Genomic DNA, 16,946 nt, shown 5'->3' with positions numbered 1-16,946 from the left:
TTCTTCTTGTACATCAGATGTCCTGGCCCCATAACCATGCTAGGGCTGGCCTCACTCATGTTTCTCTCTCTCTCTCATACTGATGTGACCAAAACTGGACATGTTATTCCAGAGATAGTTTCAAAAGTGATGAATTGAGGGGAATAACCAGCACTCTTGCTAAGGCAGGTCATTATGTGGTTCATAATCATAATTCATCACCGTTACACCATAACACTAACATTCAGCTTGCTGTCCACCAGGACTTGGGAGACCATTTTCCAGGATGCTGCTCTTTCACCTGCACATTTGCCTTTGCTGAGCTTCAGCATTTTCCAAGTCTACTTCAGTCCTCCAATTTGTTGAGGTCCCTGTGAATGATTGCCCTCCCCTCCCCTTCAGCATACCAATCCCTCCTCCCACGGGTGGTGCTACCCAGGAACTTGCTGGTGATGCATTCTGCCTCACTGCCCAGCTTGCTGATTAGTGTTAAAAGAGTTTCAGCCCTAGTAACAACTCCAAGAAAGACTTCTTGTAAACAGTCATTTGTTTAAAACGTCAAACTACTGATTGCTACTCCTTAAGCCCTATGGTGCAAACAGTTTTTCACCCACTTTGTAGTCCATTCATCCAATCCTTACCCCCTTCATTCGGATACAAGGTTACTGCATGAAACTACATCAAAAGTCTTGCTAAAGGTAAGCAGTTTCTCTGGTTTTTCCCCTTACCTGAAGAGGAAGTCATCACAGAAGGTAGTCAGGTTGGTCAAGCAAGATTTTCCCTTGATACACCCATTCTGGCTGTTTTCAGTTACCTTCCAGTCCTTCATAAGCCTAGAAAGAGCCTCCGTGAGAGTTTGCTCCAGGGGAAAGAGGTGAAGCTGACCAGTGTTTAGTTCCCTGGATTCTCTTTCTTGCTTTTCTTTTGAAAACTGTAATGTCTGCCTTTTCCCAGTCATCATGGTTATCCATGCTGATAAACACAGTCTCACGGTGACATCTGGCAGCTCACTCAGCACCCTCAGATGGTTATGTTTCTAGAATAAGAATCCATAGCTGTTTCAAACACCAGTCAGGAAATAATTATAACAATGTCCTACTAAAAACAGAAAAGCGAGGTGGAAGGGACCTGAGGTAGCTTATATCTGTCAAAACAAGAAAGAAAGGGTGGAACAACAAATGACCCCACAGGAAAGACACTGGCAACCAAACCCAGGTTGCTGGTATGCTCCAGGACCTACTGGCTGTCTTCTGCTGTATCCACCAAATTGCTGTAAATCTATGACTGAAAACACTGATGTGTTGCTCTAGCATTTAAGCTTGCTCTGGTTAGTTTAAGCTCTATACACCATGAACAAAAACACTAATGAATTTTGAAGTAGGAGCTTTGACTGCTTGCTGTTGGCAGAACAGAGTGAACAAGTTTTTCCAAAGGGAAAGCCCAACCTTGGCTTGCAACTGGAATCTCTTGTTCTGCCCCAAACATCAAACAGGTTAAAGATACTTAATAGAACCTGCATGCAGCACGAACACTACCAGTCTAGCAACCTTAGCAGGGAAGAAAACACCTCAACTGCCTGTGGGACACATCTTCCTCAATTACAGTGACATATAAACACTGAGAACCTTAAATAAGCTTGGGAATAAACAGTCAGCATTTAGTTGCTAGTCTTTCTAAAATAACATGTTTATAGTACCCTACATGTATACAGCCTTTAATTCTATGCATTTAAAATTAAAAGAAACAAAATTATTTTGTTTCCTCCTTTCCAATACTTTCAGAGGAAGGAAACAGTATTTTTAGATTTACTTCTGGAAGACCAGGATTCAAGCAAATGTGTGGTTAAAGCATCAGCCACGTGCATATTAATTTTAAAAATATGTACGTTTCTCAGCTACACCATCTTCTATTAAAGCAAACTGCACCCCTCTCCAAGTGATGTAGTCACTTACATTGCACCCTCATGCTGAGTAGCTTGCCATTAGGCACAGCTGCAACAAAAAGTTTCAGAGAAGAATTTTAGCACTCTACTTAAGACAACACCAGTTACAATCTACTCTTCATACTGATAATAATGGAGAGGATATTTTGTTCCCTTCCTTTTCTAAAATATGCTTCATATTTAATTCAGTCCAAATTCAGAATGTAACTCTTTGGAAAAAAAGCGACCATGAAACCTGATTATCTAGGAATTTTATTCACTGAAAAACAGATTTTCAAGCACGTGCCAGACATGAAGGACCCGCTGCCTCCCACAGCTCAGCACTACGACCTGAATCTTCTGAAGTAAAAGACAAATGCTCTTAATTCATTCCCTGACAGTCTTCTGCTCCCCCCAGTGGCAAAAAAAAATTAAACCAGGAGGGGGCCATTAAAGAAGCATCACTTGCTCATACAGTACTGTTCTTGAAGGTTCTTCAAACAGAAAATTTCTAGTACTTAAAGGAGATTTTTGTTCTACAAAAATAAACAGTCTAAATCAGCATTCATCTTGAACCTGTATTTATGCAAAAATTTTTAGGAACTGATAAAGCAGTCGATAATGAAAATAGATTTTAAATTGACCTATAATTCTTAAATTGACAGCCGTTTTCTCAGGTTATGATACGGAAAAAAGGCCATCTTTAAAAATAAAAATACTTCTGATAGAAGTATTAGTAGCAATCTTCTGTTTAAAGAAAAAAAACCTCACAGAAAGCTGCTGCTGTGCAGATATCACTTGCCTACTCTTATCAGCATTCTGATATATCCCTTCTCATAAGCTTCAAAAAGTTTTAAAAGTGAGCATAGTAAGAATAATATTTTCTGAAAGGTGAACCATATTAGTATTTAAAAAAATAATTCTGACATTTAGTGTAACTTTGAGGATATACCTTAGATACAGTAAACACGTAAGTAGGACACTTCTATATTCAAAGACTGACTGCAAAACTATGTTATTTCAAATATTTTTGGCTTCAAATGCTTTTGGCATCTATTATGCAATTTGGCCTCATCTAACAAATAACTGACCTCTATTTCAAATCTGTACGCCATTTATGCAAAGTAACTTTTAATCCAAGAGTCTTAGAAATCTGAACTCAATGCAAGGAAGCTGACAGCCATGGAAAAGCATAATAGGTGTGACGTGAGAAGTCTAGTCACTGTTAATAGAAGTAGAAAATTTAGCAGTTGCGTAACAGAGGAATGCGACAGCAGTATCCACTAACATTAACATTATAACATTTCAAAATTTCTGATTGAGCTATTGATGTTTTACTGAAAAGCTTGATAAAAAGTGTCATGTGCTATTTTCTAACTAAGAAAACACCTGCATGTTAGCAGTTGTTAACAAGTAACACTGTAGATACTCTGCTGTGGCAACCCTTTGACAAACTTTTCAATTGAGTAACAAAAACCTCGAAGAACTGTTGTTTTGGACAGGATAGGGTTTTGTTCAAAATACACACGTCAGGGAGGGCTCGGCAGCAAGCAAGCAGATGGCACAAACTCAGATAAATCACAGCAGATGACATCAAAGCCAATGTCCACTGCAGTGACTAAATACTTCACTGGAGACTATGATCTGGTTGGATTAACACTAAGAGATAGCCAGGTGGTCTAGATGGGTACAAATATGCAATAGGTAGAAGTTGAAGTTCAAATGGGGAACAGAAAGAAGGACAGGAGCCTTCAAGAAAATGACAGAAGTAGGTAGATTAGATCAAGTTTTCAGATGCTGCTGCTTTGCAGGGTGGAGGCTGCCATACAGAGGGACCCAGTCAGGCCAAGGGAAGGGGCCACCTGGAGCCCAGTGACATTCAGCAGGAGGACGGGCCCGGCAGCCACACAGGCTGGGGGCTGCCTGCCTGGGGAGCAGCTCTGCCCAAAGGCTCGGAGGCTGGTGGGCAGCGAGCTGGGCACAGCCAGCAGTGACCCATGTGGTGGCACAATTCCCCACCCCACCCCCCGGGCCACATACCAACCTGGAGAGATAATTACTGCTGATGGCAGTAAACAAAGAGTTAAGAAGCCCCTTTGACGAGCCTGGCTAAGCCTTCCTTATCACTTGGGAAGGGTTATAACAGCTCATCACCTCCTACCGACCTGGGAGAACAGTAACAGAACTGCACACCCAGCCAGTTCTTGCAGAACTGACTGAAGACACCAGAACACCTTGTTGTCTGAGCTAGGCTGGAGTGATAAGTATCTGACAAAAGTCTTGGACCCTATAAACAGGGCACTTGTGGACCACAGTGGGCCTGTGACCAGCATCTCCCCTGAGCTGGGATGCCCTTCAGACATCAACTCCTCGAGGGACCGCCCACTGATAGAGCCTATGGAAGGCCAAGGCAAAGTCGACCCGCTCGAGTCTCAATTATCGCCTGTTGAAGAATGCCGAGGCATCGTGAGTATTTACTCTAAACTCGAGAAGAGGGAAATTTTAACTTGGAGCTAGCTTCTCCCTCACCCACCCACTCTCTGCTTACCGACGTGTTTAGGTATACACAATTATTCTCACGAGTGTGGGGACATACATATTTTACTGGATCCAAATACTTTTGTCTGTCTGTGTGTTTGTACGTTTTGTATTTGTGAATGCACATAGATATATGTATAGGTTTAAGGTACCATATAGTAAGTTAGTGTGAATCTTGTCATCTTTGACTCTATAGTTAAGTCACTATTTCAATCAACATATTTTACAGAATTATTTTGTGAATCTTTAAAACAGTTAATGATTAAGTGCTGCTAGTCATTAATAAATCTTGATTTGCTGCTAAGTCATTACCATGTTAATACTTTCATCCACAACACCCCAGCAGCAGAGACAGCCAGCGGCCTCCTGGGCCATACCAATGGGGACACAGCCAGGAGCCTGCAGGCAGGGAGGGATTGTTGCCTCTGCTCAGCACTTGCTAGGCCATATCTGTAAGACTGTGTCCAGTTTTGTTGCCCCCCAACAGACAGAGAGATTGATAAACTGTCACAAGTTCAGTAGAGGGTCACCAAGATGGTCAGGGGCTGGAACACCTGCCCTGTGAGGACAGGCTGTGGGAGCTGGGCTGGTTCAGTCTGGGGAAGAGATGGCTTCAGGGGTCCTAACAGCAGCCTACCTGTACCTACAAGGAGGGTATCAAGAGAATGAAGCTGTTCACACTGGAGCATGGCCAGAAGTTGAGAGACAACAGACATGAATGGAAACCAGAGAGGTTCAGACTGGACATGAGGAAAACTTCTTCATGCAGGACACTTAGGTGGTAGAACAGGTTGCCTAGAGAGGCTGTGGAGTCTCCATCCTTGGGACAGGACAAATCCCTCAGCAGCCTGGTTTGAGCTCAGACCTGACTCTGCTTTGGGCAGGAGGTTGGACAAGTGACATGCTGTGTCACTTGCAAACTGAATAATCCTGTGATTACTTACCAGCCACCTTCAATAACCTTAAGGAATGATAAGAACAAACCCCAGGGCTTCTTTATTTTATGCACTGAATGAGGTGAGATACTGAACCCACATCTGAAGATCCAAAACATTAACACAAGTCTTTAAACACTGTATTTAAAAAAAAAAAAACAGTTATCAAATCTCACTGGTCCAAACGGAACCCTCTGCAGGTAAGTACAACTTAAGAAAATTACCTTAACACTTAATTCTTAAATTTACCAGAGGTTTAAAGCAATCCAAAAATTCTCTAGCATACGTATTGAAAAACACCTATATGCTGCACTTCTAAATATACTTAAATGTGCGATGTTTACACAAACTCAAAGCTATCTAATACATTAGAGTAGCCCTAAAGGATGTTACAATAAATGTGGCTTAAACTGATCTAAAGAACTTCTATTTTGGAGTTTTTCCTCTTATTTCCAAGGATTCCTGCACCACTGCTTTACTTCCAACACAGAGAAATAATAACATTCATTATTTTTGCATATTTTGAGGTTCTTACGTGCTATTAAGTCAAAGCCCTTGGACTGTCATAAAGTGGTTCTAGCCAGCCTTCGTGTCCCTCAGTTATTCTGAGGAACAAAATAATGCTGACCATCTATAAAGGGTATGTTCTGTCAGTAAAATGAATGCTATCCGCATGGACTAATCATGTCAAATGTTGATATTAGCTTTACTATAAGCAGCACTGAAGCCAGTAAGGCAAGGTTTACACAAGGATCAGCATCTTTTGTTACATCTACTGACAGTGCTGGAAACCAGTTATAAGCTTACAAAGCAAAAGTCATTGTTGAAGCTTGAAACAAAGGCAGCAGTGCTCACCAATTCAGGAAAGCTGAAAACCATCACACTGAGTTGAAATTAGGTGTGTTTATTAGACCATCTGAAATGAATGGGAGTTAAAAGTCCAGCAGAGGGGAGCAAGATTTGTTAATCATCTTTTTTAATATTCCTTTTTTTCTCGCCCTAAAGGGGCAGGTGCTAAAATGGTGGGATTATCTGAAGTGGAAAAGAAAATTATGTGGTATAAACCCACGGAGTTCATGAGTTTTAAGATTTAATAGATTTCTGAATTTCATTCCCATACATGTCTTTCAAACGCATTTTGTAGACTTCCCTTGAGGATTAGGACAACAGTGCAAGAAGTAGCTTTGTAAGAATTTTTCTCCCACTATCTTTTAATGATTTTGAAAGTGTTCATACCAGTGCACTCTGGTTGTTTAGCTTCACTGGCACAGTTTCCATGAGTGTGTTCCACTGAGGAACATAAAACAAAATACTGTTAGGTCAATCATTTTGATATCTCAAAAATAATCAGGATATCAAATATTCAGTACTCAAGTCTGAGAACACATTTTTCTTCCAATAATTATAGGAAGATTCACATTCTGAACAGTTCCGCCATTTCAAGGATAAATTCTGATGATCCACATCTATTGGCTACACAAGTGAACACTGCCTGTCAGAACACATGAATCTGATGCTTTTGACAGAAAGAGAATTATTGGTAATCATCTCCAGAGTCATAAAGGATTTGGCACCCTGAAAAACTATCTAGTTAAAAGTTGTAAGCTTCCTTATTCTACATATCTGGGTTCTGTTTCTAACACAGATGACATGCTAGAGTTATTTGTCAGTAACTTTAAACCATAACATCTGTAAATTATAATATCTGCCTCCAGAGTAAGAGCTGCGATGTCAACAGAATCAGCAAAGGAATCTACTGTCTTCAACTAACTTACTTGCTAGATCAACAGCAGTAGGGTCTTACTGATTATTATTACTTGTTACTGTAACTCTTCAATCAAACTTCTATGTTCATTCCATATGAGAAAGCTGTAGAGAAGTGGAAGCGTATTCACCAGTCACAATGCCTAGATTTTTAGCAGTAAGAATGCTACTGGTGTATGCAAGTTAAAAAAGCTGTACACTACTTACACACTGAAATGCTTTTCACTGAAAAAGGGTCCAGTCTTCTAAATTGTAAACTTTTTCTCAATGCCATAAGGCTAGTAGAGCTTTGCAGAGAACCAGCTGGAAACATTTTAAAACTATTAAAAATATTCTTCTTCTAACACCTTTCAATGAAATGGCTCTACGATTTTCATTTAATATTTTAAATAAAATTATGGAGGTAACAAGAGAAAAAAAATTCAGTCTGGGAAGCTAAACTGCTTTCTGGACCAGAAAGTCTAGAAGTGTTAAAGAAACTACAACATGGTGGTGATTAATGTAAAGTACAGGCTAGACTTACATACACACATATGTGTACACCCCCATGCACTCACACTGCAGTAACTCCAACATTTCTTAGCTTCTATTCCTTTGACTGCTGTGTTATTACTCTTTCATGTATTTCTCATACTCTGTTCCAGCTTCACATAGGTGCAGTAGAAGTTTTCATGAAATTTATGTGAAAATGGAAGAGGAGACTGCAGTCTGAATCTCCCAACATCACTTCAACTGTTGCCAGAAGATGACACATTGCTGCTAATAGATGTGTCACTATAACAAAAAAATGAAGAAATTAAATAAAGTAATTTTGTTGAAGTCCCACGGTGATTAATATATTTAATAGCTCTGTTTAAACAAAATCTAAGCTGTTCTTACTTGTTTTCAACACAGACGTTAATGAAATAAAAAACCACATTCAAATTATCAATCAAATTATCAATCTGAATATATCCAGCAAACGAGAATCATTACAGGACACAACGAGGACAATACCTTAGTGCTCAGGATCCCAAGTTGATGAAGTAAGGACCTTAAACTTATGTTACAGGGCAGTGCCATGTTAAGATACCAGAACAGGCTGTGAGTGATCTGAAATATCTAGATGGGATAATGCAAAGCTGGTAGCTAAAATCTCAAAAACAGTCCAGCCTCATGAGCAAAAAGTTCTTCTGGGGCTATTTGGCTTTTCTTCCTATGGGGCCAGGTGCAGCTTTGCACTGACATGCATCTCAGTACCTGAGGTATTTCACTGACAGGCACTGATCACAACATCAAGCTCATTGCATCAGGAATATGCCCTTTGGCTTCACTTTCTGCTTCATTAGACTTTCTATGTGACCTTGGTTAAGTAAACCTCTGTTTCCATCTCCAATTTGTACTATCATGGTACAAAATACTCCCCATCATTAAAGCAATTGAATGCAACTATGAGATACTGTAATGGAAAGCTGTGGGGAATGTTCTCAACCTATTCTGATCATTGATGCAGTTAAAAATTAAATTCAGCCTAAACCTATCAAGTACCAGTTTTAAAAATCAAACTCACTAGGTCTAGAAAACAGTTAAGAAAGGTCTCAACTGCTTAGTGTCTGGAGTACTCCAAAGGGCTCAAGCAAGCCATTCAGTAGCTGGGTTTCCTTTTCCTCTGGACCAGGGTCCATCTGTAACAAACTACATCTTACAGATGTTTCTGTAAGATACATTTTAGGATATAATTTTAAGGATCTGGTGAAATTCCATCACTCATAATTCTTTTCTTTGATTCACACCCCTCCTCTTTCTCCCATCCACTGTGCAAATTCTGCCTCCCACTGGCATTGATGTGATCCACTGAGCAGCAGCCAGACTTTACCAGACACATAACTGAAGCTGCCTCTGCAGGAAGCACGTTACACTAGAACCATGCTGTACTCTGACATACTTTCAAAGGCGGCACTAAAGTACTTATTTTGACAGCTTCAACATGAGGGCTACTAAGGATAGCTGCCTTTTCTTTGCTCATAGAGAAAACAAATGTACTGGGCAGTGTGGGATGAAACAGATGGCATTACAAAAAATGCCATTGTTTAACTCATGCCTTTTCATTCTCTGCTAGGATATGACTACCTTGATGTCTCAGGCTATTTTCTCCAGGAGAAAAAAAAGTTTCCTACTATTTCTCAGAAGAGTGAAAAACAAAGAAAAATTCTATTTTAGATTTCCCAGATAAGGTACAATATCTTGTATCAGACAAATTTCTGTTTTGTAAAATTGCTCAAAATTGTACTGCTCTCCTGCTTTTTAAAGACAGTTCTGAAAACCCTTTTGTGTTTCTTCATTCTCAGAACATTTTTCCCCTCAAAAACCTTCATCATATGCTGAACACATCTTGTCAGAAAGAACTGGCACAATTTAAAATAGTGCAATACAGTCATTTTGCTTTTTTGTTTTTAACTCAATCATGGGTCACACTTAATATGGCCTAAAAAAAACCCAAACCACTGTAAAAAACTGAATATCAAATATTGTTCTATCAAAACCTTGAAGGTCATTCTGCTAAGGGTGGTACCACGTTTCCACTGATTAAAAATCGTTATTTAATTGCCCACATGTTAATTTTCATGTAAATGACAGATTATCTAACAACATGGTTATGTTACGATGCCTATGTAATTCCCTGGAAAAAAACCGTACACATTATTACATATAAAGGCAAAAGATACAAAGGGAACATCTGAAATATAAAGACAGACAAGATTTGTGAATAAACTTTAAATACTGATTAAGGGAATCATTTCTATATAAATGGGAAATTACAGAACATGCAAACCTTTTGGTGTTTGCAGTTTTTGGACAAGAATGTATCACAAAACATGAAGTGCATACAAGTCCTTTCAAATGGCCTGAAGTACATAAAAATTAACTTTTCATTCTTTTTTTCTCCATGGTTGTGCTTTGGAAAAGCACAAATTTGTGATTGACTTAGAAACAAATAAGACACTGTATGGCCCATACTTTCAGTAAACTCAGATTGGTTTTAAGAACACACAATGCAATTCTAGTTTTCTTAAAGCCACTGAGATATTGAAATACTAAGCTATTGTCTCCCTACCACAGTACTGAAGCACACATAAGACTGAATAGCCTAAAAATATTTCAAATGTTGATGTTCTCTGTAGCATAAAATAGTATTCTAGATTCTCTTAAATACGGATGCATGTATATACATAAGGTAAGTGATGTTGCATTGTGCTGAAAACACATGGAAAAAATTAAAGCTTATGTACTATTTTGAGAAACACTCATGTATTTCTTTTCTTTTTGTTCTTCCCCTTTCCTCTTCCCTGTGTTTTTTGGGGGGGCTGGAAATTCTGACTACAAAAGGGAATGGTTTACTCTTGGTCATCTTATAGGAAATGCAAAGCTCCCAACATTTACTTCATGGAAACTAATTTTTTAAGTTTTTATTGATAGACGTTCCCACTAAATACCTATTCATTATTGAATTGCAATGATCTAGTATATGCATGGCTGAAATCTGCCAAAATTCACAGGACTGTATCTAATATCCATTTTAAACCTCCATGTACTAAAAAAAGTAGCGATAATTCTCAGCTCATTCAGCAAGGACTTAGCCAAGCCCTTACCATTTCCACTCTCTCGGTACAGACAAGACGAAGATTTTTTAAAAATAAAACAATTTAAAACATTTTAGATTTTCACTTTAATAAACCTGTTTCTCAACTTATACTACATACATATAGAAAGAACCAATAATGCCTTCTGTATTTTTCCTTAAAAATCTCAGACCCAGTGCTGACATTACAGTCAATTATTTTAAATGAGTACTGGTGTGCAGTTTCTTCTTCATTTGGAAAAGTAAATTTAGATCATGCTTGTGAAACGTAGCTCCATTGCTTCTTCCACTCCATAAAAAAGAAACTAAAAAATGGCATTATTCTCTTGAAAGTATCAGACTGTAGTCAAGATTTGATGCAGAATGCTGACAAGGTTTTTAGACACAACCTTCAGTCTAAAATTGTCACAGGCTCTCCATCTGGCACATGAACTGAGTATGTGCAATTGTCAGCCGTAGTAAAATCTTTCATTTAGAAAACAATGTGAATGGAAAAAGACAGCCTTCACTGTCTAAAAGATTTTAATCATTCAGAAGATAGGTGGCAGGCAGCTTAAGTAATGTATATACAAGAGGCTCCCCTTCATCCCACATCCCTAACTTCCACATCCTTTTCTGATTCCCACCCCCCACCCCCCCCGCCCTTAGTTCTGTACAAACATTTATTTTTGAAAAATTCAAGCAGCACAAAGTTTATTTAAACATTATTTCAGCAGTGGTGCTTCCTCAAAATGACTAAAGTCACTACCACGTCTTATGGGTACACTGCCCTCCTAGTGAAGAAGTGCCACACAAGTCAGTAACTTTTTATTCATGTGAAAAACAGAATAAATTTTTTCATCATACATCCTACATATAAGGCACGTCATTCAGTCACATGAATGGGAACCTCAAAGATCCTTCCCAGAGACCTACAGTTTCTGAAAATCAGAAAAGTAGATCTACATACCAAAGTCATAGGAACTTAAACCTTATACTCCAGTATTTTGTTGCAAGTTACAACATATTGATCAACAATAAAATAAAATCCTACTGATTACTGGCATGTGTAAAATGGCTGAATCATAACAATATTTGAAATTGAATAAAACTGACTATCTTTTTTCATTTTAGTTCAGTGCAATTTAAGTGCATTCTGAATAAGCTTGTATAACCAGCAGCCCTTACACACATTCCCTCTCTGCATATTCTGATATGCAGATATATAGATATATAAAGGTAGATATATAGATATACAATGAAATTAACAAAACTAACATATAGTAAAATTACAGCAAAGTGAAATGTAATGTATGGGTGTCAAGTTCTCCAAGATCTCAAATTCACCTCTCTATGCACAATCACCATTAAGATCATAAACACAAGACAAATTTTTCTGCATGCTACTCATGACCAAAAGTGTACTTATACGCTAAATAAAATGTGTATAGACAACAGCCTGTAAAACTTCAGTTAACCTTTATAACTAATATAAGAATTCTTCTTTTTGGAAAACTAACCAGATTCAGCACTTACTTTAAAGGAAAGGATAAACATCTGAAAATTAAAATAGACAATATCAAGGTTATAAAAATAACTTAACTTGAGATGTTTAACACTGCAAATTTCTGCTTTCCTTGAGACTAACAATTGTTCCCTTACAAGACCTGTAAAATACAACATTTTATACTTTTAATCTTAGTTATTTCAAAGGGATATCTCAGTAGAAACATACTAAGTTCAAACTTCTTCAGCAATCCAAACCAGAAATCTCACATTTTTGCATGCTCGCAGTGATAGAGGAATGGTGCCAAAACAGCTAAATGCTATTTTCTTTGAACGTGTTTACCTTTTATAACCCTGTTCTTATACTGCCATTCCCATTGCCTGCTCTGCAGCACTAATGCAACCCTTTACCTTTCTCATCTCTCTGTTCCCTTCCTAAAAGGTCCGAAGTCTCCTAGGTTTGCTGTTCATCCGGAAATTGTCCTACAGCAAATCTGTATGGCTTTGTAGTATTTTCTAGATCTCCAACACATGCAGCTCATGGCACCTGAAGGCACCACCATTACAAAAGGATGTATTCTAGTTGTAAGAGCAGAAACTTAGTATGAGAAATAACATGCTTTGAAGATAACAAGTCAGTATAGTAATATATTTTGCACAACATGGGTTTGCAGTTACCCCTTGCTGTCTGTCTTTCATCATTTGTCAGAGCCGCATGCTAGAATCCTGTTTTGGCAGCCAAAGTGTAGGTTTTCTGATGGGTTATGACAGCCCTTTGCCACAGCAAGGCCTCAATTAAATGCATTATCCTCAGGCTTTAACAAAAAATTTAACTATTACACCCATTTAGATCATTTCGCCCTGAGAACCGTGTATCAGGGGGTCAAGCAAACCAACGTTCAAGTAGTCAAGATTCACACACACCACTCTCCGTCCTGTCTCATTTCCAACTGGGACTGACAAGGCAATGATGAAGCTTACGGGTTTATTGATTTTACTTCTATAAATCAGGTCAACTGGAATCATAACAGGGGTTACGTTTAGCAAGAATCTCTTTTGTCAGCCTCAGTGAATTCACTGACAAGCAGTTTTTCCCATTGTAATTCAAATCTTTTATCCAGAAGACTATTTAAAGTATATACGCACAATCACAACAGGATAAAGAGTATCTGCTTGTAAAAACCAAACAACCCTCCCAACCCAAAAATATATGTGAGCATTAAGATGTCCAATCTCAATCCACTGATGAACTGTATTTTCAGAAGTAACTCTAGTATGTCACAACTGAAACCTTAAAACACACATGAAGTTCAATCATGGTATTAAATCATCTTTATTCTTTGGAAGAGAAGTGCAATTAGGAACCAACTTTTTTGTGGGGGGTGGGGTCAGTTTATCAATTCACTCACAGCTTTTTACAACCCAGTTTAGTTGCACTGCGTTAAAGAATTTAAAAGTCATATTTTGCAGATGTTCTTAGAGAAAATAAGATTTTAAATCAAGTGCAAAAACTAAGCTTTGATAATACTTTGAATCATAAATCCTGCCTTCCCACAATTAATTAAAATTTAATCAAATGTTAAGCTATATCAAACATTAATTTTAGCTACTATAGACTATAAATTTGTTCAGAAATTCTTATTAGATCCTAACAAAGTGCATAATCTCAGTCATAACAAAGAACTAGGAGATGCCTTTTTCTATTTCTTAGTTGGTTGAAGAAACAAACACATGCATATATCTATCAGCAACACTAACAGTTAACTTACTCTCTATAGCAGCTTGTGTTGAAACCAAGTACTGTAAATATCCTTCAGCATTGTCTTACATAAATAAAATTCTCTTTCACAAGACTACTCAAACTCCCTCTAACATATGAGATAAACAAAAAAAAAAATCTAGGTTTTAAACCAATTTACTAAGAACAAAGAAAATTAAAAATGACTGAGAATAACAGTTGAACTGCTGCTGTATTTAGAATAGTTAGCTAATTTGAAGTCAGAAGAAAAAAGATATATGCCCATTTTTTTGGGGCTTCTGAGCGAAAATGCCTAGCATTCCTGTTAAAAAAAGCAATTCTTTTCCATTAAAGAAATTAATATATACGTACCAGAATTATTTTACTGAAGTGAGCAATGGCAGAGACATTTCAAATAGATACCATTATTAGAGAATAGAGACAAGTATGAAGCTGAGTTTTATCTGACATATCTAAAGGCATTAGAAAGGAAAGAGATGAATATCGACTCACCAAAAACACTGGCGATCTAACAGCAAGGCTTGTCTCACATCTCAAGTTTCCAGTTCCAAGAGAAATCATATGTGCACCGATAGAAAGATGACAAAAGGGCATGCTGTGCTATCCTCTACTTCAGTTGAATGACAGCTCTACTAACAGGGAACTGACACACACACTGCAAAAATCTAAGAGTGGGTACTTGATATGAGCATGCTCAGTATCTAATTTAAAATGGCCTGACGCTTCATCTCAGCATGAGATGGCCTACTTCCAAACAATTTCAGAACTTTAAGTTGAATCTAAAATCATTAATTGGAAAACGCAAAACTCAGCCACTAAGCAGTATTGATTTTTTCCTTTTTTTCTTTTAATCTGCACTGATGTGCATATAATTATTTGCACTACTTCTCTGCAAGGCATCCAACTGCTTAAACACTATCATCATGTGCTTCAACGTAATTACATGATGCCACTGTAAGAGACTGAAAACCTTTTCAGGATAGCATATAATTTGAACATTAAGCAGCACAATTCATAAATCAGACAACAAATCTGTTAAATATTCTCCAAATCATTTTAAGAATTACCCTACCTGGTGGATTCTGGGCAGCTCCTTTTTATTAGGATGGAGAAGGCAGAAAGGAAGGATGGGGAACTGTCTAACAAGTGATTTATGTTGCAAAGTAGTTTACCTCCACTTAAAATCTCTTTATACATAAAGAAACCATTTAGCTTCTTAATGAAACAATTTATTTTTATATCAAAAGCAAGGTTATTCACATGCAAAAATCCTATGTCAAAGAAAACAGATATTCAAACCCATTTCCTTTAGAGATTAATATCTTTTAATTCACCCACAGACAGACACAAGCAGTGTAGAAGCATTCCATGTTTCTGTTTTCTCTATCTCGGAGGCCTCTTTCCATATTTATTGTATATTCATTTTTTCAAATGAATAAACGATGTCTTTCCGCATTTGTGGGAAGACAAAAGCTATGCCCCAGGCACTTCTGTGGTGTTTTTTGGTTTTGTTTTTTTTTTGGTTGTTTTGGGGTTTTTTTTTGTTTTTTGGGTTTTTTTTAAAAGCTTTCCTGTTTATCATTCAGGCTGAAAGCAAAGCCAGGCAGGCTACTTTATAAATGCTGTATTTTAAAAGATGCTATATGAAAACCTGAACAGCCCACCTCCTGGTCTCTACCGCAGCTAGGCATAGAAATACTTAACTGAATTTGGAATAAACTCTACCACTTAGAAGGCATGTATCAAATCCTCTACTTTTAGTACAGTGGATAAAGGTTAATACAACATCTGGTAGAAAAGGAAGACATTATTCATAGAATCATAGAATACCAGGTTGAAAGGGACCTCAAGGATCACCTGGTCCAACTGTTCCTGGCAAAAGCATGGTCTAAACAAGATGGCCCAGCACCCTGTCCAGCTGAATCGTAAAAGTGTCCAATGTTGGGGAATCCACCACTTCCCTGATGAAATTATTCCAGTGGCTGATTGTTCGCATTAGGAAAATTTTTTCTCGTGTTCAATTGGAATCTCCCCAGAAGTAATTTGTACCCATTGATAAATTATTCTTAAACTTCACTAATGTGTACAACTAAGTTAAAAACAAGGTTTTCATACCTATGAAAAAATGCTGCTATTTAGTATGAGAATCTGCAGCTTCAGCCATAGCGATCTGAAGTCTAAGACTCACAGACTGCACTCCTTTGCTTTGAAAATCCTTTTGGCATGAACACAAAGTATTTACTAAGGTAATTATTTTAACATTCACCCTTGCTCTTTGCCTTTGAACTCACACAAAATGATAGGAAGTACTTTTACTTCAGAAATTCCTTCCAGGCATAAACCCAGAAGTCAAGATGCACAATAGCGCTACAGCACAGTTAAACCTGATTTGCATGAACAAATGGAAACATTCCATTTCATATTCCAGAGATAATATTACATCACTATAAAAAGAAGTTTATTTATAATCACATAACACTAATGGCATTCATTTGACTTTTAATCACATAATACCTTGGTAGTTAGTCTTCTTGCACCAATACCTACAAAAAGTCCACTCTTGCTACAAGATCTGTCTGGGTTGCAAAATTCAGATGAAGTCTACAGTCTACCATTAGGTCGTGAAAAGTCTGCTTTTTGGTAAGAATTTCAATATTTCCTTGCCAGCTAATAAACTCTTTAAAGAAAAGTGAGTATTAAATCATATTTCACATTTTTATCTAAGCTTATCTTCTCTCATCACCTAACTTTTCATCATTTGCTCTGTTATTGCTCTCTGAACTTCCACAGAGATTTAGACTGGTGAAATACAACACTTAAAAATGCAAGATGTCGTTAACATAAGAATTGTCTCCTTAGTGAGAAACGTTTTCATCCAGGCAGGTTTGACTTGGCTTCATTCTTGTAAAAGCCATTGAAGAAAGATTAATTGTACAAATCTATATC

At 37.6% G+C, this 16,946-nt stretch overlaps 1 protein-coding gene across 36 annotated transcripts in view; it reads right to left on the bottom strand.

Moving 5' to 3' along the window:
* The window catches only part of PLEKHA5 (pleckstrin homology domain containing A5), a 168,990-nt gene that overhangs the window by 93,198 nt on the left and 58,846 nt on the right, over positions 1–16,946 (bottom strand). For 2 of the 36 annotated variants that reach the window (XR_012623488.1, XR_012623487.1), the window contains 2 exons: positions 7,695–7,911; positions 987–1,015 (listed from right to left, as the gene is read on the bottom strand). The exons of 29 other annotated variants lie outside the window; for them this stretch is intronic. Coding sequence is in view for 3 of the 7 variants with exons in the window: in XM_074826302.1 (XP_074682403.1) it covers positions 708–940 (233 nt within the window). In the remaining 4 variants the exon portion in view is untranslated. Of the gene's footprint in view, positions 1–707; positions 1,016–7,694; positions 7,912–14,450; positions 14,533–16,946 lie in introns of those variants that run through there. 5 more of the 36 variants (XM_074826302.1, XM_074826303.1, XM_074826315.1 and 2 more) reach the window with 5 other exon arrangements.

This window comes from Strix aluco, chromosome 5, assembly GCF_031877795.1.
Source record: "Strix aluco isolate bStrAlu1 chromosome 5, bStrAlu1.hap1, whole genome shotgun sequence".
In the NCBI taxonomy this organism is placed as follows: domain Eukaryota; kingdom Metazoa; phylum Chordata; class Aves; order Strigiformes; family Strigidae; genus Strix; species Strix aluco.
The sequence above is the reverse complement of the archived record's forward strand: the minus strand, read 5'-3'. Positions and strand labels throughout refer to the sequence as shown.